Here is a 22,557-nt window from a genome sequence, read left to right as displayed (position 1 = left end):
AGGTGTGTGAGAGATGGAGCGTGCGTTTGTCTGTGGTGCAAGCAGGCGATAATGTATGCAATCCCCTATGGCTTGCTTGTGTGTGCTGGTATGGATTATAATTCTGAATCTGCTTTAATACATTTCTGTCTTAAAACTGGAAGACACACAGAAAACAGCAGTGTTGGACTTCACTGTCAGTTATTAAAATATAGACAAATATGAGAACTTCCATAGAGATTCTATGAAAGGTGAAGGCCTCATTTTACCTAATGAATATATTTAAACTATTAGCTGATTTTTGTCAGACTAAAATGACCTCAGCCCTAGTGTAAAATGTTGGATAGCAGCCAAATATTTACCAGCAAATATACACGATAATTCAATCACTGGGGAAAATACATCTAGCAATGCGTTGCTAGACACTAGATGTATTGTAGTCAACAATTATAGGCTTTGAAAGGAGACATTTTACAAGCTTTTTCCTGCATGATCTACATTTGTTTACATACAAACAGATTGTCATTATAATTACAATGTGCTTTTAAAAAATGACATCTTAATTACAATGACATCCATACCAATGTGCATTTATCAACAAATTGCAGGTGTATGCACTCCTCCGGTGAACTCTTCGTGCTGCCATGATGGAACATGAAACGCCCTCTCCAGCTGGAAGAACAAGTGCTGTGTGGGCTCCCTGAAGTGGTGCAAGCACTGGGTCATTGGAGAGCCACAGCGTGTTTGGGAACAGAACAAGCTGTGTTATTTCAGCACAGCCTGTTGGATGAAGGGCCATTTCACAGGCATTTTGGATTAATCTTTAGCAGGATCTCTCCAGGATCAAACAAAATTGGATGTTTAACCTCACGTGTCGGAGAGCTGAGAGTTCTCTGATAATAAACCAGGATAGAGAGGATTGAATCTGACCCACATTGGGTTAAACATCACATATTTCTAAATGACCTGACTCCCACTGAAAGATGGAAATATAGTTGTACTACATAGTGTACCTATCCTTACTCAGGTGAGTATAATCCAGCGCGAGGAGAAATAATTAAATCCATAAAATTATTACAAAATGCAAAAAGAAGGCCCTCCATTCAGTTTATTTCTAGTCTGCTTTGTTATTTTTGTTAGCCTGACATCGCCAGACCAACATGAGCTTGCAGTTCCCAGGCTATATTTTTGTTAAAAATAAAACATATTTTGAGTATACAGTACAGCAATGTTGTAGTTTCTGTCCTTCTCCCTTTGACTGATGTCTGACTAATCTTACACAAATAAAAAAAAGAAAAGAAAATGATTATAAGACCTCTAAGCAATCCATGTGACCTCTTGATGTCCTATAAAAAAGGTGACTTTTTCAAATGTAGTTTCATTCATTGCTACACATTACTGTTCATATTACCTGTACACAAACACAGATTCACATCTGAAGCCACCAACCCTCCCCCTCCCATCTCTTCCTTCACCTCACAAACTGTTTGCTACTCTGTATTGGGCAGAGTGTAGAAATATCACCTAGTTCAGTTTGATATGAGCAGTGACTGACAGGTCTTCATTTAACAGGCATACTGCAATTTAACATTTCATATGTAGAAAGAATACTAGTAATATAAACACTCAGTATAAGCCTAGAGATTTCGATGTAAATAGATTTTATATATACACTTCCTGGATAAAAATTCCAGTAAAATTTACAGTATGAATGAAATTCCTCATATTTGAGCTGTTTTGTACCAAACGTAATTGTCAGCTGTTGCTTATGAATACAATAAAAATGCACTGAAACCAAAAATCAATGTGTTTGATGCAGGGTTAGATTCATAGATATCACAGATTAGATTAAAGCAGGATTTTCACAGAGAGTAAATCAGATTTTTAACCATGTGCTCTTAATCCAAAGCCAGTGGTCACAGATGGTTATGCTGTATGGTGACAGTCTGGTTCTGATTAAAACTTTATTGTAATTACAGCTCAATTGTGTAACTGGCACCCTCTATTGAACCACTGTCAGTCCTCTACTGTCTTTGTTTAAGGAAGACATTCTTACATTATTTATTCCCACAGTGGAGTTATAATGGATTAAGATAGTTCCCAAAGGGCCCATCAAACCAAACTCTACAACAAGATATGAAATATAAATACACTGAAAAATGAAATATGTTCTTCTGTTATCATGCTTTTCTATTTTTTATGTTATACATTTATGTTACAAAGTAATCCTTATTACCAGTAATACAAACAGAGTATTTTCAGGTTGGAAATGCTCAGTTTAGTTTGGGTAAACTCTGTTCTGCTGATAGAAAGGAGCCTTTTATGAAGAAACTCCTGTACATGTCTTATTCTGCTTCCAGCCATATTGGAAATATAAAAAACAACCTTATGTTCACAAGTCTCCTGTCCTAACCATGACATTACCTTTCCACTCATATATGTTTTGGAATATAATCAAACTATCTGCTATATAGATTGTTATGTAATCTTCTTTTCTTAAAGTCACCCATTGCTCCATAATTTCATACCTGTTTGGTTATACCAGCATGTTCCTGTGAAATCATGTGACTACACGACCCATTGACTCCACAAATTGCGGCTATATATTAAACTGACTGATAGCACTAATTCTCACCGTGGTTTGAAAGCCATTCAGGATAAAATCAATCACTCTCAATTACTGTAATTTTCCATGTCGCAATCTAATGACACAGGGTGGACTCATTCCGGTTGACGTGTTCATGTATTGTGTGTATTCACTGTGTTGATGTGATTCCAGTATATCATCCAGGCATTTGCTGCAGTGACTGTTTTGAATCAGAGTTTGGCTTTTGGTAACCTATTCCACCCACATACTGTAAATAAAGGTTAATGAAATAGCCTGCAGGCAGATGACAAGAGAGGATATTACCTTTGTTTGCATATGACATTGTTATTTGCAGAATGAAGGGAAGCTAGCACATGACCTGCTCTCCACTCTTTATAACCCAGAGATTAAGGGACCAAACACTGACTAGAGGACTTGTAATGCATATTCAAAAGTCCTACGTGGCCTATCCACTAATTTACTTATTATTGAGCCAAATAGAAAGTCATCTGAAAATCAATAGCCACGACTCTGTGATCTCAGAATAAAGGGGAGATCACACTATTCACTTAAAGGACGTCGGCTCTACCCATAGATCACTAATAATTTTGGTGACTGATTCTGCTTTCTAATGGAGTGAGGAAATATGATTAATCTAGTCTTGTTAAGAAATATGCATGCATTGTTTGATCCATTAAGTCTATAATACAATTTGCATAAACTCATATTTTCTCTCAGTCAAACTACAAAAACAGTAGAAAATGAAACACTTCTTTGAAATATTTCCTTAGCATGTGGGATTTGATTTGAGTCACAAATGCAACTGAGTCTAAATGTCAACAATGTGCAACTCCTCAGGAATCACTGACATTTGCTGACTCACAAATTCATTACTTTCTTCCTGAGTACTTGAAGTACACAAGGTGCTCCAACCTGCTGAGTGACTTTTGCTTTATTGCCTGTGGGCCTAATCACACAGTTTTGTTATGGAAGTTCATTGCTTGCTGAATTTACACATCTAGGCAACAATAACAATTTGTAAATAAAAAAAAGGACCAGCTCCCAAAACCCCTATGAAAGTAAAGCCATTTAGTGTCTATTGATGGCCTGCCAGTGTAATAAAGAAATCTATCACCTCACTAAATTGTTGTTGGTTTGTTTGTTATTGTGAGTTAGTCACACTAATTATACCCTTGGCATCACCTGATGCTGTGAACAGTGAATAAAAATATGTTTCCTCAATTGAAACCAATATTTTGTCTATTAGAACTGACTTTCCATAAATGTGTAGCCTGTATTGCCAACTGAGACCACAGATGATGTGGATTATTTAACTTGTGTTTAGATCTGTAAAGGTATTTGTTTTCTCTATTGAAGTAGAGGACGACTGGTGATACAGTTGATGTTGTTGGTATAAAAATCTCACGGTGTCACTCTGTATATATATGAAGGTGTTACTTTGTGTAGGTGAAGGAAAACAGGTTTTTTTTTTCTCAGTCCAAGAGGTTCAAGTTAGGGAAAGGAATCGGATTTCCCTTTTCTACTCTGCCGGAACTTGATTCAATTGTGTATTCATACTCGTATTGTAGACATTGATTTAGCCTTGCTTCACTTTATTAAATCAGCTAAAACTCGCAACAAAGGCATGAAGTCACGATGGTTGGTAAATATATATAGAAATGTGTTACAGTGACATGACTTAAAAGATTTATCCGATTTTAGTTCCTATTTTTTTCGAGCACACGGCAGGATATGTGACCACTGGAGTCGTTCTCCGGTCTATATAAATCCGCCGCCATCTTACATTTCCCAGTCTCTGCTGTTCCGGCCGAGTCAATATTGACTGACTGCGGAGGGAGTGGACGAGGGCTCCCCGCTGACGCTCGGCTTCACGTTTTCCTCCACTTTTCTCCCATTTCAAAGTGTTTTTTTACTCTCCGGGATCCGACTGGACGGACTTGCTGTGTTGACAAGGGTAGGCTTCAACATTTAAACTGTGGGCTCCGCACAGTTTCTCCCTCTTTTCGTGTCGGGCTCAGCAGGAATGGAGCCGGTTGTTGTGTGCGGGCCGACCGGGGGATGATGCTGCTGCTTTCACGGCAGATATTTGGGATATGCCAGCCACCGCCTAGGGGGGAACATACCTATATTATCGACGACACTCGTTGGCTTTATGATAGCACTTTTGGTCCTACAGACAACGGTTAATGATAACTAGTTGTATCCGATAGATTTCGCTCGCTTCTGATTTATTCGGAAACCTCAAACGGGATTTGGGAGTAAACACCGATGTTGTGTCCTCGCCTGTTTGAATAGTTAACGGTAGCAAAGGTTAGTTAGCTTAGCGTCAACTACTATTAGCCACATTCCGCTATTCTGACTCATGTTTGCTCGACCAGGGTTTTTCGCCTTATGGTCGGTTGTTTTTGCAGCTGGTTTAGCCTCACACTCAGTTAATGTGGGTTGAAGATAACTTGGAGCTTGCAACTTGAAGCTGTGTATATGTGAACATTTTGTGTGGCTTTAAACGATCAAATTAAGTAAGTTAAGCAAACGGTCGTTAACGGTAACTAAGTTATGAAAACTAACGTTAAAGAAGAAACGTTTCGTCGAAAGTTCAGTTGGAACTGGGTCAAACTAAAAGCTGTAAGACATTTGGACATTAAATGAAGCTCTGTGCCGACTGAATAAAGCAAAACTTTTATTCGTGGTTTGTGTTTTAAAGTTTATTTTAGGTCGGAGGCCCGTGAGAATGTGTTTTCCAGTCGTCCTTTTAAACAAAGACCGACAAATTCCTCTGTGCTTTGGGAGGAAGACGAGGAGGAGCCTGAATGTGAAATTTGAGTCAGTGGTGTTAGGAGCAAGAAAGTCAGGGGCAGCTGTGAGGAAGAGGGGGTGCAGCACACGGTTATTTGGAAAAAATAGCGTTATATTGGTAGTTAATCTATTTTGTGAAATGTGTTATTAGATGTTGACTTTCTCGTCTGGACCCTTTACATAGCCAGAGGTGTGTGTGTGTGTGTGTGTGTGTGTGTGTGTTTGGCTGCTGAAGAGGGACAGTCGGGTCACTACGGGGGGGAAAAAGTTGGATACCTCGCTGCTTTTCGCCATCCTGATACTGAAAACAAGCGGTATGATGCTTCAGCTGAAATGACTGGTTGTTTTTGTGGTGTTAAATGGCACAAAACGATGCGGTTTGATGTTTTCACACGTCATTGATTATGTTTTTGGTTTCAGTGGAAATAATGGTTTAGCAAGAGATGCAGAGATTAGCAGCAGCAGCAGGATGTTGACGTCTCGTCCAGCGGCTTCAGACTTAATATTTTAGTCTCTGAAGCTTTGTAACAAAACTGGTTTCTTAAAATAATTAAGTAGACACTAGAAGACAGGATGGATTATTTAAATAATTACAGGATTATAAAATCATCGGTTTCCACAAATCCTCATCCCCATAAATCACTGCCATTGTCTTTGGTTTCGGATATTGGTTAAAATATTGTGTTAATTCGTCTTCTGTGGTGCCTCAGTGAAATCCCCGATCAGATCACATAATGGAACAAAAAACGTCATTTTGTGAGCAAAATTTTCTACTAACGGTGCATTAATTTCTTCTCTTTTTAAGACGGAAGCGTGGGTGTAGGCTACATCCGAGACCGGTAGTGATATGTTTTGAGGTAATCCACTTGCAAGAAGACGGTTACCATAAACCTTTCTATTGGTTGTGCGATTACCTAATACTGTAATTTTTCTTTCTTGTGACCCACCTTTGTGTCCAACTGAAGATGTAATTTGTATGCACTTCCAAGATTTGAGGCAGATTTGTTAATGATGGAGTGAAGATGACAGTAGTGATGTTCATATAGATTTTCCAGAAATATATTTAAATCTAATGTCTTCATGAGGAGATTCATCACTTTGTATTAAGCTAAAGCTTCAGTTTATTAGTGATGGAAGATTTCAACCCATTGACTTATTAATACATATTAAAGGATTTTAATGTGTGCTTTTGTACTACTCGCATCCTATTCAGTCTCATTTCAGTATTCAAAATGAAATGATTGACAGGAAAAAAAAGTCATCATCAATTGGAAATTGCTTGGATGTTTCCTGGACACCCTGTTTCTCCATAGGCACCCATCATTTTGCATCGGAGACACAGACCAAACACTGCAGCGGCTGTATGCACTGAGCTCATTGTATTGTTGGCAGCCAGCACTGAGGGCTGCTGACCCTGCACATTACATGGCTAACACTGAAGCTTGTGGCAGCTCCTGTCTCTCTGCTTGTGCCGATAATACAGCTTGTTTGGGTCATTTACTCGTATGGATGTATTGAACCCACAGTGTTTTTCACCTGAGAGGAAATGGACTGTGCAGGAGTTTAGAGAGACTTTGGTTTTTTGAAGTCCTCTTCTCAATGAATACATTTTCCCTTTTTTATCCAAGCACTACATATTTACTTTATCAAATTATGTAAATATTAATGCCCCAGCATATTGGTAAGAGACTTTAAAATTAAGCCACAAATTTCTGCAGGCTGAGGAATGAAATTTAAAATTGTAGGAAGTGTGATAATACTGGCAGGATGATACTGATAAATCTCCAAGCTCACCTGAACTCACTTTGTTGCATAAAGGCTCAAATTTGCTGACAGACGTTTTTTCCTTTTCAGGAAGAGGAAATTGGATTGGACAGGTTAGATATGCTTGGCACTTTGAATTCCAGTTATGAATAAATGTATATGATTTTCAGCCCTTCTGTGATTGGTTGGTTTAAAGTTTCCACAAATTAAAAAAGGAGGAGAGAGACTATACTCACAGGGCAGGGATATCAGTGTGTAATTTTTTGCTTGTTACTGCATTTGCATTTTCTTTCCTGCTTGAAGGTGTTTAGAAATGCAAGATTTCCCACATAGCTTACACAGATTTCTTTCACGCTTACTTAGCTATCTGCTGGTGTTTTAGATAATTGGTTAAACTTGGGCACATTAGACCGTGTAGGTGTCGCCATGGACCAGTAATAACATACTTGGTCACGTCTTGTTTGTGGGAGTTGAAATTAAGTTATCTCATGATACTTGTCAGTCATCTGGCTTTGTGCCTAATCCTAATGGAGATGCCCTCTGTGTAGTTTGGAATGAGCCACATGTTGGAAATCCTGATGGTTCAAAGAAACAAAGTGCCTACCACTAATGAGAGGCTAATCAAATCCACATTGTGAACTGTGGTTTGCCTTTTTATTGAACATTTTTCCAGATTTAAATGTTGTAATTCGTTTGTCTTATACCTATTTTCATAATTTTCTGCTGTTGTGTATTCTCCATGCTCTGTCTGGGGCCAGATTGATATTGTATTGGTGTGGTCTGTTGAAGCAGTGTTGGATCCAACAGAAACAGATGTTTTCATCTTTATGTTCTGTTGTGGTTGTTTTCATGTTTGTCATTCAAACATCAATGAAGTCTGACCCTCTGAATGAACACTGTTTTTTCTACATTATATTTAAGGGCAGTGTAACAAACTAAAGAACACTATTTGAGGGCAAAAAGCCTGTCATTTTGTCAGTGGTGGTTGACCTGGGACAGTGGTTAGTGTCCGACGTAACTGATGGCCCAGGGCCAGTAAGAATTTATGCACGGCAAGTTGATTGAATCAGAGTTATGGGTATACAGTTCAGGACAAGGGGAGGACATTTCTCTTTGATAACGTTAAAAGTAAAGTTAGGCTTTGCTGTCGGCTTCCCGACTCATTTCAAAAAAGACGAGAGAAAAAGAGAGAGCGCAGCGGTGGTCAAGCGAGCAGAGGGAGCGGCGGTAGCGAGAACAAAGCAAAAATAAAACGTTATTTTCTGATTTTTTTTTTTTTTTTTTTTTTTATGGCGGTTACATTCTAAAGCACAAATAAATAACCATCAAACACTCAACAGATGATTTACTGTGGAGACAGACGCTCTTAGTTTGTTTCATTTTCCTCCTTTTCATTCATTCATTACAGTTCAACTCCATGTCTGTAGTGGACAGGTGGCTCATGGAAGCAGACAGAAGGAGCTTGCAATGAACACGCGCTAACTAACAAATGTCATTATGTTCTTTCTCACTGTTCTATCTTAACAAGTACATTTCTGTAGATCTCAGCATTGTCTCAGTTCTTGGCACAAGAGTTTATTATGAAGGTCATCTGTACTCGCTGAAACGTCCACACATTCTGGCTTTACACAAAATATGGAGATACCCACTCTTGTTCGCCATTCATTTACTGATCCAATACTTGCCTAATTTTAGACTTTGCATATTTGTGTAATATATCAACATTACATATTAATAACTAATGGAAAACAACCAAATCTAAAGGGAACTCATTATGTATACAATGAATAAATCACCAAAATTATGGAAAAAAGAGTTTTCATTTTTTGGCTGCTGGGCTAGTAAAACTGATCTACTGGCCAAGTGGGCCAGTGGGGAAAAAATGTTATGTTGGACACTGGTGCTGCTGTGGTACACTTAACTTAATAGTGCTCTGTGTGCGTGTCCCTGCACATAACCTCGCCATCTATGTAACGTTCGCATTCATGTGCCAACCTGCTGGTTGATGTGATCCAGCGTCCTTTGCCTTGGCTCCCTTCTGGTACATACACCTTGATAAAGCCCACATACTGCATAAGACAGTCATGTGACTCTGGTGACTGGTGTGTCAGTCATTAGTCATCTGGTTTCAATTATATGGCTTTTAACCGGACCAAGCTCAACTCTTTACATATTGGATTTCACATCTGGCTTCAAAGAAACCTTGTTCAGATTTTTGTGGCCAGGCTGCTAGCCTGATATCTTGGAACTTTTACTGTAATGAGTTTTTTTGTGTTAACAGTCAGAGTCTGACTTCAGGGCAAGGCTGCCATTTGTGTGTCTCAATTGGAGACCAGACTTTGCTTGTTTGCCCATCAAAAAAACTATCATCAGCTCCGTTTCCAAAGCCAGATGTAAAGAGCCACATTTTCCACCAGCATGAATGATAAATGGTTCCACTGTGCGCTTTGATTGTATGTTTGATTTGTATTCAGTTTGTTTGGGACATATGGCTCCCATTAGGACAGGGCTAGGTTATGTGAGGGCAGGCCTGTAAAGCTTTGGAGGATGGCGTGTGAACAGTGAATTTGAGTTGGTGAGTTGGTGAGTTTGTGGTTAGAAGCAGCAGTCTTGGAGCCTGACTCAAGATTGTGTTTTAATGACACAGCTGAGCTGGGGTGGTGTGGGAGGGAGAGGAGGGAAGTAATTCAGAGCAGTAGTTTAGCTGTCCTTGTATGTATTTGCATATTGGCAGCCATTTAATTCCACAAACTCCTACACATTCACTGACACACAGGCCAGACTGATATTCACCACTGGCTACTGTATCTCAGTTCGCCTGCTTCACTGTTTGGAGGGCTAGTCATTTTCACCGTTTGCGCTTTGTCATTTGATTCAATTACATGTTTGGGTTTAACAACTCAGAATATAGTGTTTTGCAAGCAGGATGAGTCTCTGAGAAGAAGATATTAAAACTGTAGGGCAAAGTGAGCAAATGTTATGGTAATTTTAAGTGGATAAAAAAAAGGCTTTATAGGCTGTAAATTAAAGGTGGTTTGTATGAGCAAGGTATTTGTTAGCAAACGCCCTCCAGACAAGGTGTATCAAATCTGTCATAAAGAGATAGGCTACTTAGTTATTACAGGGTCCAACAGAGATTTGTTTTTTATTCTTTTTCATACATTAGGGTGGCTACACAGTCAGTGCAATCACAGTTGGCCAAACTTGCTGTTTTCTGCTAAATGTGTTCTGCAGGCCATTGTATGCGCCATTTAACCTAGAGCCAAAATGCTTAATAGGGAAAGAAACAGCAGACAGTATCGTTTTGATATGTGTAAAGACGGTGGACTGTTTTTGCCACTCAGAAAGACCAGGGAGCTGAGTGTCTCCACAGAAAGTGATGGCATCACGTAATAGTCAGACAGTCTGTTGACAGCTAAGTTTGATGTCTTTGAAACAGGATCTCTAAGATTCAGGGTTGTGAGGTAGCCTGGTCCTGCCAGTTTGTAAAACTGAAGTTGGCTCACACCTCTACTAAAGAGAGAATGATATTTAAAGGATACAACTCAGAGTGTATTGACTTTAACATTGTTAGACACTGTCACCACAAGTTGACAAATGTTTTGTGGTCATAACTAAATGTAAAATCTTGTGTCATGAGAAATTGCTTTCTCAAATTATTGACTGTTTAGACACTGTCCCTGGCAGAACACCGTCTCTGAGTCTATTACACCCAAAATCAGAACTGATGTCTTTACTTTCAGAATTGTGCATGACTGTCTGACACACATAAACCTGAGATATCAAATGATATTTCTGGCAGCCATTTTTTACATTTCTTTCAGGGACTGACATCACAGCTGCTGGTTTCACTACATCTGACCTTACAACAGTAACGTAGCCGCACGCCTGTTGCATCAACAAACGGCTGCTCAGAGTTTGAATCTGACGCATTGACTTTCAGGAGGGACAGATGAAAAATAATCCTCCAAAAAGCAGGGTTTCTTATCTCATATTTCCTGTATGTCATAAGAGAAATATGACACACACAGTATAAACATGGTTTGTTTGGTGTGTAGTGCTAAATTTCATTGTTTTGATTTGCTCAATGGCGCTTGATAAATGTGAGCACAGTATTGTTCATGTTATATAAAAATGAAGGTGAGGTAACCAGTGTTATTTGGGGTTGTGGAGCCTTGTGTATTTTCATGTGGACTGCAGATTCTGTGGAACCAGCATGTCTGCTATTTTATTATTAGTTCACTGCAGGGAGCTGGATCTTGTTGTTACTCACCTCTACTTTCTCTGTAAAGATAAAAATGAATTCCTGGCTCTTTGTAGCTCTACCCTCATTTTCCTCCAGCTCCTCCTTTAGTATCAGAACATGTCCAAACTGGTATGCCGTGATTGAAAGGGATTTGGTCTCTATCTTCCTGTTGGATTCATCTCCGAATGACCACAGATGTGCTTTTGAAGGGGTCTGAAAAGGGTTTCTGACTATGGATATACTGCCCCTGTTTCTGTGTTTCGTTTTAGTCGGGATCTTCTTCTGAATTTTCCCAATTTCCTGTGTTTGTGTGTGACTGTCATAATATTCATCTTTGAGTATGGATTGAAAATACCGCTGTTTCAATTTTTCTTGTTTTTTATTTTTTGTTTTTTTTTTCTGAATTAATCCCCTCTCGCTTCTCTCCTGCCATTGCCAGTGTTTACTTTCCTGCAGAGTGTGGTTTCAGCTTCAAAGCTAGTGCAGGAATGTGTATGCCCTCCTCCCTCCCCCTGCCTCTTTTCTCCACCCAATGCTCCACTTCCCTGTCCTTCCTCACCTAAATAGTTGCTAGCTGCTACACTTAATGGGGTCTTTGTGTGTGAGCTGCTGCTGTTTGCATGTCTGACTTTTAAGAGAAGAGGAAATCCAAGAAAAGGAGGAGACAGGAAAGGAAAGAAGGCAGTGGAAAGTTGCTTGTCTAGGCCGTTTATCATTAATTTCTAACCGTCTGTTTTGATGCTTTTACCTCTCCTTTGATGTTTTCGTGTTGTAATGAAATGGCTGATGTTTGACTGGAAGTAAAGAGGACTGGTAATGAGCGGGGGTAGAGGGAAGGAATGATGGAAGGTGAGAGGCTACAGAGGCATCTGGGCTGATGGCTTTTTTATTTATTTTTTCCTCCCTGTGTTTCAGATCAGGAAGCTGTGCCGGCCGTGGTTTGAGAAAGGAACATGGCTTCCCAGGGTGAGTTAATGGCTTCAGGCACATAACTCAAACTCTTGTTTACGTTCTTGTTCTCTGAATTTCTCTTCTCTCTCTCACGCACACACACACAAACACCTCTATATTGAATAGTGTGCATTGTATTAAACTTAGCAGCAGTCCAAAACTGCCTATTCCCGGGGAGCAGATTTATGTTCACAGTAGAACAGAGAATTAGTTATTGATTTCAATTTGAAACTTGGAGCACTGGTAAAATCAGACTTCAAGCTTGAATAGACCATTACTGTTAAATCACACACATTTGGAGTTTGGAAATGCAGTTGTACAACCATAACAGGATTTTTGGTGTAAGAAATCTAGATCCAGAAATTGGATTAATAATTGTGGTTACACAGTATCTTTGCAGTGATTCTGTAGGCTTAGTAGTTTTTGTTTGTTTTGTATGATGTAATATTTTCTTGTCAGGCTCACTTGAAATGAATGTCACGCTGTTCCCAAGAAATTACAAAGCTTGCAATACCTGTTTCTCTGCATTATAATGTTGTTGTCAGTTGACAAATATTAAACAAGAGTGTGGATTACCAAACTACTACTTACATTGTGCTGCTGCAAAGTTGGTTAGACTGACTTTGTCGAACATTTTTCCTTTTTTGATGCATGTTTTCTAATATTTTTTTCCCCTTCCAGCTGATCTGATGGAGCTGGACATGGCCATGGAGCCAGACCGTAAGGCGGCAGTCAGTCACTGGCAGCAACAGTCCTACCTGGATTCAGGCATCCATTCAGGGGCCACCACAACAGCTCCCTCACTGAGTGGGAAAGGCAACCCTGAGGAAGATGATGTTGACAACCAGGTCATGTATGAGTGGGAGCAGGGCTTCAACCAGAATTTCTCCCAGGAACAAGTACAAGGTGAGTCCTAATACCTTCTAATAGTTGTTAACCTTTTGAGGAAGATGGCAGTTCTGTAAAATCTTGGACATATAATGGCTAAACAATTTCTCCCCTGTCTCTCCTAGACCTGGATGGTCAGTATGCCATGACACGTGCCCAGCGAGTGCGTGCAGCAATGTTCCCAGAGACCCTTGAGGAAGGCATGCAGATCCCCTCTACACAGTATGACACAGCAAACCCCACCAACGTCCAGAGGCTGGCAGAGCCCTCGCAAATGCTCAAACATGCTGTGGTCAATCTGATCAACTATCAAGATGACGCTGAACTGGCAACCAGAGCCATACCAGAACTCACCAAACTACTCAATGATGAGGACCAGGTACTTGCCCTTGCAAACTGTGGGTCAAAATTGGCTCTGAATTGTTGTTCTTTCCCGCTAACGTTTTTGTCCGTCTCCTCCAGGTTGTAGTAAACAAAGCAGCGGTGATGGTCCACCAGCTTTCAAAGAAAGAAGCTTCGCGTCACGCCATCATGCGCTCCCCTCAGATGGTGTCTGCCATCGTCAGGACCATGCAGAACACAAACGATGTGGAGACAGCTCGCTGCACCGCAGGAACACTGCACAACCTGTCCCATCACAGAGAGGGACTGCTGGCCATCTTTAAGTCTGGAGGAATACCAGCTCTAGTTAAAATGCTCGGGTATGTGAGGATGAATGGACACTTTTACTGGAAGGGTTTTTAAAAGCTTTTCCATATATTTGATGTAGCATGAAGGAAGTCATGTCAGGGTTTTTCCTGCATAGAGGAATTTTTGGCACCTCAAAGATGTGTTAGCCAGCGCCAAAATGATGAGAATTGAGAATAAAAATAGCAATTCAAATCCTCTCTGAATAGAACAAACAGAACGTAAACTTAAATATGACGTCTTTGACTTCCAGCAGTCAACTCTCCTCTCATCCACGGCAGCTATATTTTACACATGTGGCTGGCGCTGGACAAACGCAGCCAGCTAAGCTGCCTTGTTTTGAGCCTGAACACTCCGCTGTGAAGCTAGTGCTAATAGGAGAGGACTTCCTGTGATTTCTCACAAAATAAAAGCTGTTTTATTTCTGATGAAAATCTTAAACGCTGAATTATAACTAGGGTTGGGTACCGAACTCAGTACTTTTAAATATACTAACCGAATTACGCTGGTACTACCATGTACCGATTCTCTTTAGATCAATTGGTGCCAAATTTCGGTACCCTGCAGGACTCAGAGTGAGCGCAGCCCTGAAATAAGTTCACTGACTGGAGCGTCTCACACGGAGGCTCCAACACTGAGAGGACTACCAACCCACGGATACAAAGAAACGCAACAGATCAGTTTTACCAGCCTGCATGGCAGCTAGTTAGCGTGGCTAGCATCGTTACCATAGCCATGCCGTGCTGTGTGTAGCCCATAGACTGTATACAAATCAGATGTAGCAGCTTCAAGTTGCTGGTTTAACAGCACTGTGCTTGGCAGGTGACAGGTGTGTTTACTGTGTTTGTGTGCTCTAAAAGATGTCACATAGCGTGTATAAAGCTGACTGTTAGCCTAGCATGCTAATCCTACAATCCCACATATGGAAATGTCTACGTAGTGTTTCTCTGTAACAAAGCAGTATTACTTTGTTAATTTGTTATTAGTTTTGTTAATTTGGGTTTCATTTACTCAAACATAATAGACTTTTTTGTTCAGCAAATGGTCAGAAGTAACAGGAAAATGCATAGATTCCTGTCAAATAAGGTAACAGGCTCATTGCGTTTACTGTACGCAGACCGATGATGCTTACTGTCATGCATAGTCACCCCTCAAAGGTCTATTCTGAGCCAGGAAAAACCCTGCATGTGGGACAAAGAGGAGTCTTAGCAGAAGTTTCTACTGTCCCTGGTTAAAAACATTTGTGTTCTGTTTCATCATCGACAATAACTTAAATACTTGATGTTATTGGTAATTGGCGAGTCAAAATGGTCTAGATTCTTATGGAAAGCAAGTATAATAAAGTCTATTGGCACAGTGGCTTATCAGCTGTGATGAAAGAAATATGGTAAACTGGCTACAGGCAGAGGATGTAGAGAGGAAAGGCCTGTGAGAGAAACCTAATTTGATACATATCTAGTTGTGGTTATTTCCCAGTTGGGACAGTAATCTAATATAATTTCTTTGTTCTGCAGTTCACCAGTGGACTCTGTCCTGTTCTATGCCATTACCACCCTCCACAACCTCCTGCTGCACCAGGAAGGAGCCAAGATGGCTGTCCGTTTGGCTGGCGGTCTACAGAAAATGGTGGCTCTGCTCAACAAGACCAATGTTAAGTTCCTGGCCATCACCACCGACTGTCTCCAAATTCTGGCCTATGGAAACCAGGAAAGCAAGGTGAGGGTTTAGTGGGAGGTCAGATGTGAATACTGTGTTTATCTTTATCTTGAACACACCTAACCCTGTTGTGTGTTCTGTTTTTGTGTAGTTGATCATTCTGGCCAGCGGTGGCCCCCAGGCGTTGGTCAACATCATGAGGACTTACACCTACGAGAAGCTGCTGTGGACCACGAGCCGAGTGCTCAAAGTACTGTCAGTTTGCTCCAGTAACAAGCCTGCCATTGTAGAAGCCGGTACGTTCCCTGCACTTTCAAGTGTTTGTAGTGTGAGCTCGAATATCATTACAGGTTTTGACTTTTGGTTTGTTTTAAAGCATTTGAAACAGCCACCACTGCAATTCAAACATTTGTCAAATAACAATGAACTTAGTGATTTGAAATGTATTTACTTTTTTTAAATTTATTTTTCCACACGTGTAAATAACAACTCTTTTCATGTTTGTCCCTCTGCTCAGGAGGCATGCAGGCTCTGGGACTCCACCTGACAGACCCCAGCCAGAGACTGGTCCAGAACTGTCTCTGGACTCTCAGGAACTTATCAGATGCTGCCACCAAACAGGTGATGAGAATTGTTCTCTGTACAAACAATCAAGTCTTTTTATGTCTCCGCGCTGGCGACAGCCGTGACTGGCGGCATTATGTTTTCGGACTGTCCGTCCGTCCTATTCTCCACTTGTCCACTTGGACTCAAGGATGAACTGATTAGATTTGGTGGTCAAAGGTTAAGGTCACTGTGACCTCACAAACACGTTTTTGGCCAGAACTCAGGAATTCATATAGCTATGACAAAGTTTCAGTCTCTAAGTGAAGACAGCATGGAAAGGAAATGATTCACTGGAATCATATGTAAATATAGTGATAACTTCTATTTCACCAAAAAATACACTTAATATTTGTAGTGAAGACTTTGAAGGAATTTAATAAAAAGGTATTACGAGTCTGGACAGACATGGATGTAAACTGCTACTTGAGGCATACAACTGTGAGGTGGTATTTCTAGTTTTTCAGTAAAAGACAGTGAGAAGAAATTAAAGTTTGCTTAATAGACTCAGTAGCCTCAGTCTCCCTCAGTTCTGTAATTAGTTTTGCTCAGCAGGTACTTGTGTTGTGCTGTACAAGACAAAAAATGAGAAAGAAACAGATTTTAATTTTTTTTGTGTGTGTTAAAATTCATCTTAGTACCTCGCACTTACATGCTCTTTATAGTGTGTACTGATCCTTTTTATGCTAACATCACACCTGGTTTTCCTTTCCAGGAGGGGATGGAGGGTCTGCTAGGAACTCTGGTTCAACTTCTCGGCAGTGACGACATTAATGTGGTGACCTGTGCTGCCGGCATCCTGTCCAACCTGACCTGCAACAACTACAAGAACAAGATGATGGTCTGCCAGGTCAGTACACACATAGTTAATATACAGTATTTATTACTATGTAGTTACTGTTTTCAAATAATGTGTCAAATGTTTGGTCATGGAGGTTTTGTTCTATGTAAATGTATTATTATACAAATCTGATATATTGTCCTTATTTGTGAAGTTTTCATATTATCCACCCAGTAAAACTGAATCTGACACATCTATTTATGTGTCATGCTATCTGTCTCTCTGTAGGTTGGAGGTATTGAGGCGTTGGTTCGCACAGTGCTGCGGGCTGGAGACAGAGAAGACATCACAGAACCTGCTATCTGTGCACTGCGTCACCTCACATCTCGACACCAGGACGCTGAGATGGCACAGAATGCAGTCAGACTGCACTACGGCCTGCCGGTGGTGGTCAAATTACTGCATCCGCCGTCACACTGGCCACTTATTAAGGTGCGTGCGTGCACACACACACACACACACACACACACACACACACACACACACACACGGACCTGCCAGCAGCTGTTTGCCACATGAGCTGCCCATTATACTGGCCTTAGTGATGTCTCCAGTGAAAATCAGTTTACACTTGATTACACCTCAAAGCCAAAATAATGGGCCCAGTACGACTTTAAATGCAGTTATATAACATCAGACAACATTGTGTCACTAAGATTTTCACTATTTCTTTATATTTCATATGTGGTTTCATGTATTTTATTTTTTAAATTAACAATAGCTTATTCTACACTATTGACAATGTCCATTTATAAACTATAGTTGACTCCGCACTAATTTTACCTGCAAACCTTGATCAGATGTAACTACTGACTATGTCATGTTGATGTTTAAAAGATGCTTAATTGACATGTGACTGTTCTCCATCAGGCTACAGTCGGTCTGATCCGTAACCTGGCGCTGTGCCCTGCCAACCACGCCCCTCTGAGGGAGCAGGGAGCCATCCCCAGACTGGTTCAGCTGCTGGTCAGAGCACACCAAGACACACAGAGACGCACCAGCATGGGAGGCACACAGCAGCAGTTTGTGGTGAGAGCACACACTTAACGCTTCTGTGAACACACACCTTCACAACGGATAAACACCAGCACAGCATAATAAATGTAATACAACTCTGTGTAACAGCGGTGCCATGATGTCTTCACAACCAGCAGAACTCTGTCTCACACACTTCTGTTGGCCTGTTGGGAGGTTTAGATTGCACCAGTATACAGCATCTCCACAATTTAACATTACTAATTGAGTGTTTGTGTCATTAGGAGGGAGTTCGCATGGAGGAGATTGTGGAGGGCTGCACAGGAGCACTTCACATCCTGGCCAGAGACGTCCACAACAGAATAGTCATCAGAGGACTAAACACCATTCCACTCTTTGTACAGGTAAAAACAAACATTTCTTTGTACTTGTGTTGTCATTTTGGAAACGCACCAATACATAATTAAAATAAATCTCACAGTGAACGAAAATATTGAGAATTTGTGTTTTAAACTATTACTAATGTGATTAAATTGTCTCCAGTGTAATTGGATTGAGTAGGGAGCATGGATACGTAATTTTAAACATCACATTGCAGTAGTTGGAGAAATAATCCCAGACACGGTTGCTCCAGGCAGATAAAACTGGACGTGCTCGAGAAAGTAAAATGTATTGAACCACCTGTTGTGTGTGTCCTCACACTCCACGAAGCTTCTGCTTGTTGCATCTTAGATCATCTGCCCCTCTGCAGCAGAACACTCTGCAGGGTGAGAATCTCTTTTTTTTTTTTTTTTTTTTTTTTTTTTTTTTTAAAGCTTCTTGTGTGTTTGTGTGCAGCTGTTGTATTCTCCCATCGAGAACATCCAGCGTGTAGCAGCAGGCGTCCTGTGTGAGTTGGCCCAGGATAAAGAAGCTGCTGAGGCCATCGAGGCTGAGGGAGCCACCGCCCCGCTCACAGAGCTATTGCACAGCCGCAATGAAGGAGTTGGTATGTTGACAAAAACACACTCATTTACATACTGCAATCATTCACGTAATGGCTACTCTCAGCTGCACAGATGTTCAGAGGAACCAGTCCAACTGAGCTGAGTGGGAATGACTATAAAACACCAGCAGTTAGAAAAAGATCCTTTTTATACAAGTTTTCCAAGAACACTTAAACGTTGCACTTGATTTACTTTTCTACATTGAAAATGTTGTGACTATTATAACGGACAAGATGTGTCTCCCAATTGTCTCCTCTCCATGATGGCTGTATTATTGCTTTATTTGTAGTACATGTTTTTTTTTGTTTTTTTTTAAACTGACACAGCAGAAAGTCTAACCTGTCAACTGTTCATCTTCCTCAGCCACCTACGCTGCAGCAGTTTTGTTCCGTATGTCCGAGGACAAACCCCAAGACTACAAGAAACGCCTCTCTGTAGAACTCACCAGCTCGCTCTTCAGGACAGAACCAATGGCCTGGAACGAGGTATGAAGCTCTCAATATCAGTTTTGTTAAAGAATTGATAATCAGCATATCTGTCCACACAATGCTCAGATGTTTATTTATAAGACTGCACAAAGACCTGCTGAAGTGTAACTGGTCTCACTGATCTGCTGCCACCGTGCTCACGTTGTGTTTCTGTTTCACTGTAGACTGGAGAGCTGGGTTTGGACATCGGAGCTCAGGGAGAACCTCTCGGCTACAGACAGGAAGGTAAGTCACCTCCTCACCTCTGACTGGCTGGGACACTCCCAGCTCACAAACCTGAGCAGTCAGGCTGCAACAAAAAGATTTTAGCTGGTTTTGTACTAACTGGGCATGAAGTAGTCACCCTCTCTGTTCTGAGTGACGTCTTGTCCTGGTAGTTTCTCCAAACCCAGGGACCTCCTCTGCCCCCTTTTAAGTTGATACACAACTAAATATTTGCACAGTCCAATGTCCGTTTGTTCACTGTCATACAGCTGATGACAAGACTGGTTAAAGGTTGTGATACACCGGCAGCTGGACACACTGGCCTTCTAGTAATGAATGGAGATGAATTTGTTCCCTGCTGTCAAACACAGGCGGCTATGAGAAATATGAAACCGCTGCTTATTGTCACAGTTGGCCATCTTAATATTACCATGACCTTGGACTGTGTACTGATCAATAGGCTATGGGACAAGGGTTAGCTGTTTATTTTAATTTGCACAGCTCTCGTCCTGCAGCCTGTAATTGGCTGTTAGTCAGCTGCTTCGTCAGTTCCCCAAATGAAAACCAGACTTGGAGCCACCACAGATGGATTTCTGTTGGTGGAACCACGTAAACGGAGTTGAGCTGAATTCAGACTCCTTGACGTAGCAGTTTGAAGAGTTCATCCGTGGTTTGTGTGCTGGAGGATGGACAGTGTGGCGTGTTGCTGTGCCGTGTGCGTTTGATCATACTACTGTGTGACAGCTTGGTTTGTTAACATGCTTCTAACAACTGCTCTGCTTCCCCTGCCTCTCCTCCCTCCACTCCCCCCTCTCCCAGACCCAAGCTACCGTTCCTTCCATTCGGGAGGTTACGGAGGGGACTCGATGGGTATGGAGCCCATGATGGACCATGATCTGGGCGGGGGCCACCACCCTGGCCAGGACTACCCCCCTGTAGAGGGGCTGCCTGACCTGGGACACGCCCAGGAACTGATAGAGGGCCTGCCACCCGGTGACTCCAACCAACTGGCCTGGTTTGATACCGACTTGTAAATACCAAGACCAACATTACACTACACTTTCTACTAGGTAAGATGAGCTTCACTCTCCACTCTGTAGACCTGTGTCAGCTCAAGTAAATGGAAACCATTTCTTTAAGCGAGATGTAAAAGTATCAGCACAGTGGGGAGGATTTCTGTCTGGAGAAGATGACTGAGGAGGGAGAGGAGTGGATTTACTCACTGAGGCCGCTGCATGTTCAGACTGCTCCTAATTGCAAAGCTGTGTGATGTGATGTTGGTGTTTGATCTGTGTGTGTGGTCTTTTACAACTCTCTGTGCTGTCTCCGTCCTCTCACTCCTCCTCACTTTTCTTTCTTTCTTTCCCCCCCTGCAGCTGTATCATGTGATCTGGATGAACCTGCATCGTGATTCGCCCATATGGAGGAGGCGGGGTTTCAGAAAGTGCCTGAAGACGACTCAACAACAGCAAGCAGAGTTTCCTGTCTATGGGAACTCCATTGGGACAAACTAGATTTAAGTGCGGTTCTGTTCTGGTCTCAGCCTGATGGTGGGCTGATTTCAAATCCTGACATGACACACGGATTTTGATCTCAAAGGTTGATTTTGAAAAAACCCTTTTTATGTATTTTGTTTTTTCATTTTTACTTTTAGTTTTACTTTTTTTATTCTGTTTTCCTCAAGTCTGTAATGGTACAAATTGATTCTAGCTTGCTTTTTTTTTTTTCATTATTCTGAATTATGATACTCATCTCTTGTTTTTGCAGTCCCTTGTATTTTAAGTCTCTGGTAGTGTTGAGTTTTTTAGTGGTAATGCTCCATCCAAGTAAAGAATCTGATCACATTTTAAATGGTGTCCAAACACTAAAGTTAATCAGTTGAATTGTATTCTGATGATCAAGTGTAACATTGTGTAGCTTTTGTATAAAAAAAACATGAATTGGAAATCATGGTCCAAATATCAAGCTATTTTCTTGCTTTAAAGGTGGACACTGAGGTGTCTCTGCTGTTCCAAAGGGGGTGTAGCTGACCTAGCTGGATGGGTGTGGCTGTGGAAGGACTGGGGTGGAGGAGGGCTCTTATTGGTCTGCTGTTACTAAGGGGTGGGGTAGTGGGAGGAGCTGGTTGCTGTAGCCTGCTGTGTTCTGAAACAATAAAATGGACTGTCATTTCACCCGGATGCCTCCACGTCTCATTTCACCAACACCTTACAGCAAGACACTCAAGAGTCACTTACTGTCTTTTTCAAGAGCTTTTGACTATTTTATTTTTTTATCCAGTTTGCAGCTGGGTCATATTGTTGAGAGAGTTTGACTATTTTGAAACTAAAAGCAACAGTCTTTGATTCGCAACCAGCCAGTTAACTGAGCGCCGTGGTAGCTGAATGGTTACAGCGTACGCCACATTAACGTCGGGTCGACTCCACCAGGGGACCTTTGTTGCATGTGACGCCCCTTCCTCTCCACTATCAGCTGACTAATACAGGGAAAAATGCCCGAAATCAATTTAAAAAAAAAAAAAAAAAAAAATCCTAAAGGTTTGTGCCGTAGAAAAGCTACTTTAGACATCAGGTCTTGGCTGGTTGAATGAAGACGTCAGTTTGTCAACGTCCAACAAACACAGCATGTCGTCCTCAACAGTAACTCCATTAGACAGAGATACTGTATGATCACAACAACACAGATGTGACCCCTCAGTTTATAAATCTGATGACAGCGAGGTGTGGAAAACTGATCCACCAACTGTGAAAACAAGCATCCACCTGCAGGGCTGCACAGTTTGTCAGGAGGTCTGTTCACTGTCTTCCTCACATGAGATGAAGATGATGTGTCACACTGTAGTTGGTTCATCTTGGTGGATATTAGACAACTGAACAGTGACAGCT

The 22,557-nt window shown here is 41.2% G+C and overlaps 1 protein-coding gene and 1 long non-coding RNA gene across 4 annotated transcripts in view; both read left to right on the top strand.

Moving 5' to 3' along the window:
• Nucleotides 1-3,694, top strand: part of LOC122988211 — a 50,948-nt gene extending 47,254 nt beyond the window's left edge. For both annotated transcript variants that reach the window (XR_006404733.1, XR_006404734.1), the window contains exon 4: nucleotides 588-3,694. This is a non-coding gene — a long non-coding RNA (uncharacterized LOC122988211). The remainder of the gene's footprint in view (nucleotides 1-587) is intronic.
• A 669-nt stretch (nucleotides 3,695-4,363) lies between these two features.
• On the top strand, nucleotides 4,364-21,846 carry ctnnb1 (catenin (cadherin-associated protein), beta 1). 2 transcript variants are annotated; one of them, XM_044358595.1, is made up of 17 exons: nucleotides 4,364-4,541; nucleotides 12,309-12,359; nucleotides 13,026-13,250; nucleotides 13,358-13,611; nucleotides 13,695-13,933; nucleotides 15,434-15,635; nucleotides 15,727-15,871; nucleotides 16,093-16,196; nucleotides 16,894-17,028; nucleotides 17,248-17,451; nucleotides 17,890-18,048; nucleotides 18,279-18,398; nucleotides 18,832-18,982; nucleotides 19,344-19,465; nucleotides 19,633-19,693; nucleotides 20,492-20,742; nucleotides 21,049-21,846. In XM_044358595.1, the coding sequence occupies exons 2-16, from the start codon at nucleotides 12,347-12,349 to the stop codon at nucleotides 20,704-20,706; spliced, it is 2,349 nt and encodes a 782-aa protein (XP_044214530.1). In that variant the 5' UTR covers nucleotides 4,364-4,541; nucleotides 12,309-12,346; the 3' UTR covers nucleotides 20,707-20,742; nucleotides 21,049-21,846. The 2 variants fall into 2 exon arrangements, with proteins under 2 accessions (XP_044214530.1, XP_044214531.1); XM_044358596.1 differs by lacking the exon at nucleotides 20,492-20,742.
• The last annotated feature ends 711 nt before the right edge of the window (nucleotides 21,847-22,557 follow it).

This window comes from Thunnus albacares, chromosome 8 (assembly GCF_914725855.1).
Source record: "Thunnus albacares chromosome 8, fThuAlb1.1, whole genome shotgun sequence".
NCBI classification, from domain to species: domain Eukaryota; kingdom Metazoa; phylum Chordata; class Actinopteri; order Scombriformes; family Scombridae; genus Thunnus; species Thunnus albacares.
This window is presented reverse-complemented; position numbering and strand designations above follow the sequence as displayed.

Excerpts from the sequence above, each read along its gene's own strand:
- ctnnb1 (XM_044358595.1), top strand. Across the intron at positions 17,029-17,247 it reads ACAAGATGATGGTCTGCCAG|GTTGGAGGTATTGAGGCGTT; the intron begins GTCAGTACACAC and ends GTCTCTCTGTAG. Across the intron at positions 18,049-18,278 it reads GCACACAGCAGCAGTTTGTG|GAGGGAGTTCGCATGGAGGA; the intron begins GTGAGAGCACAC and ends TTGTGTCATTAG.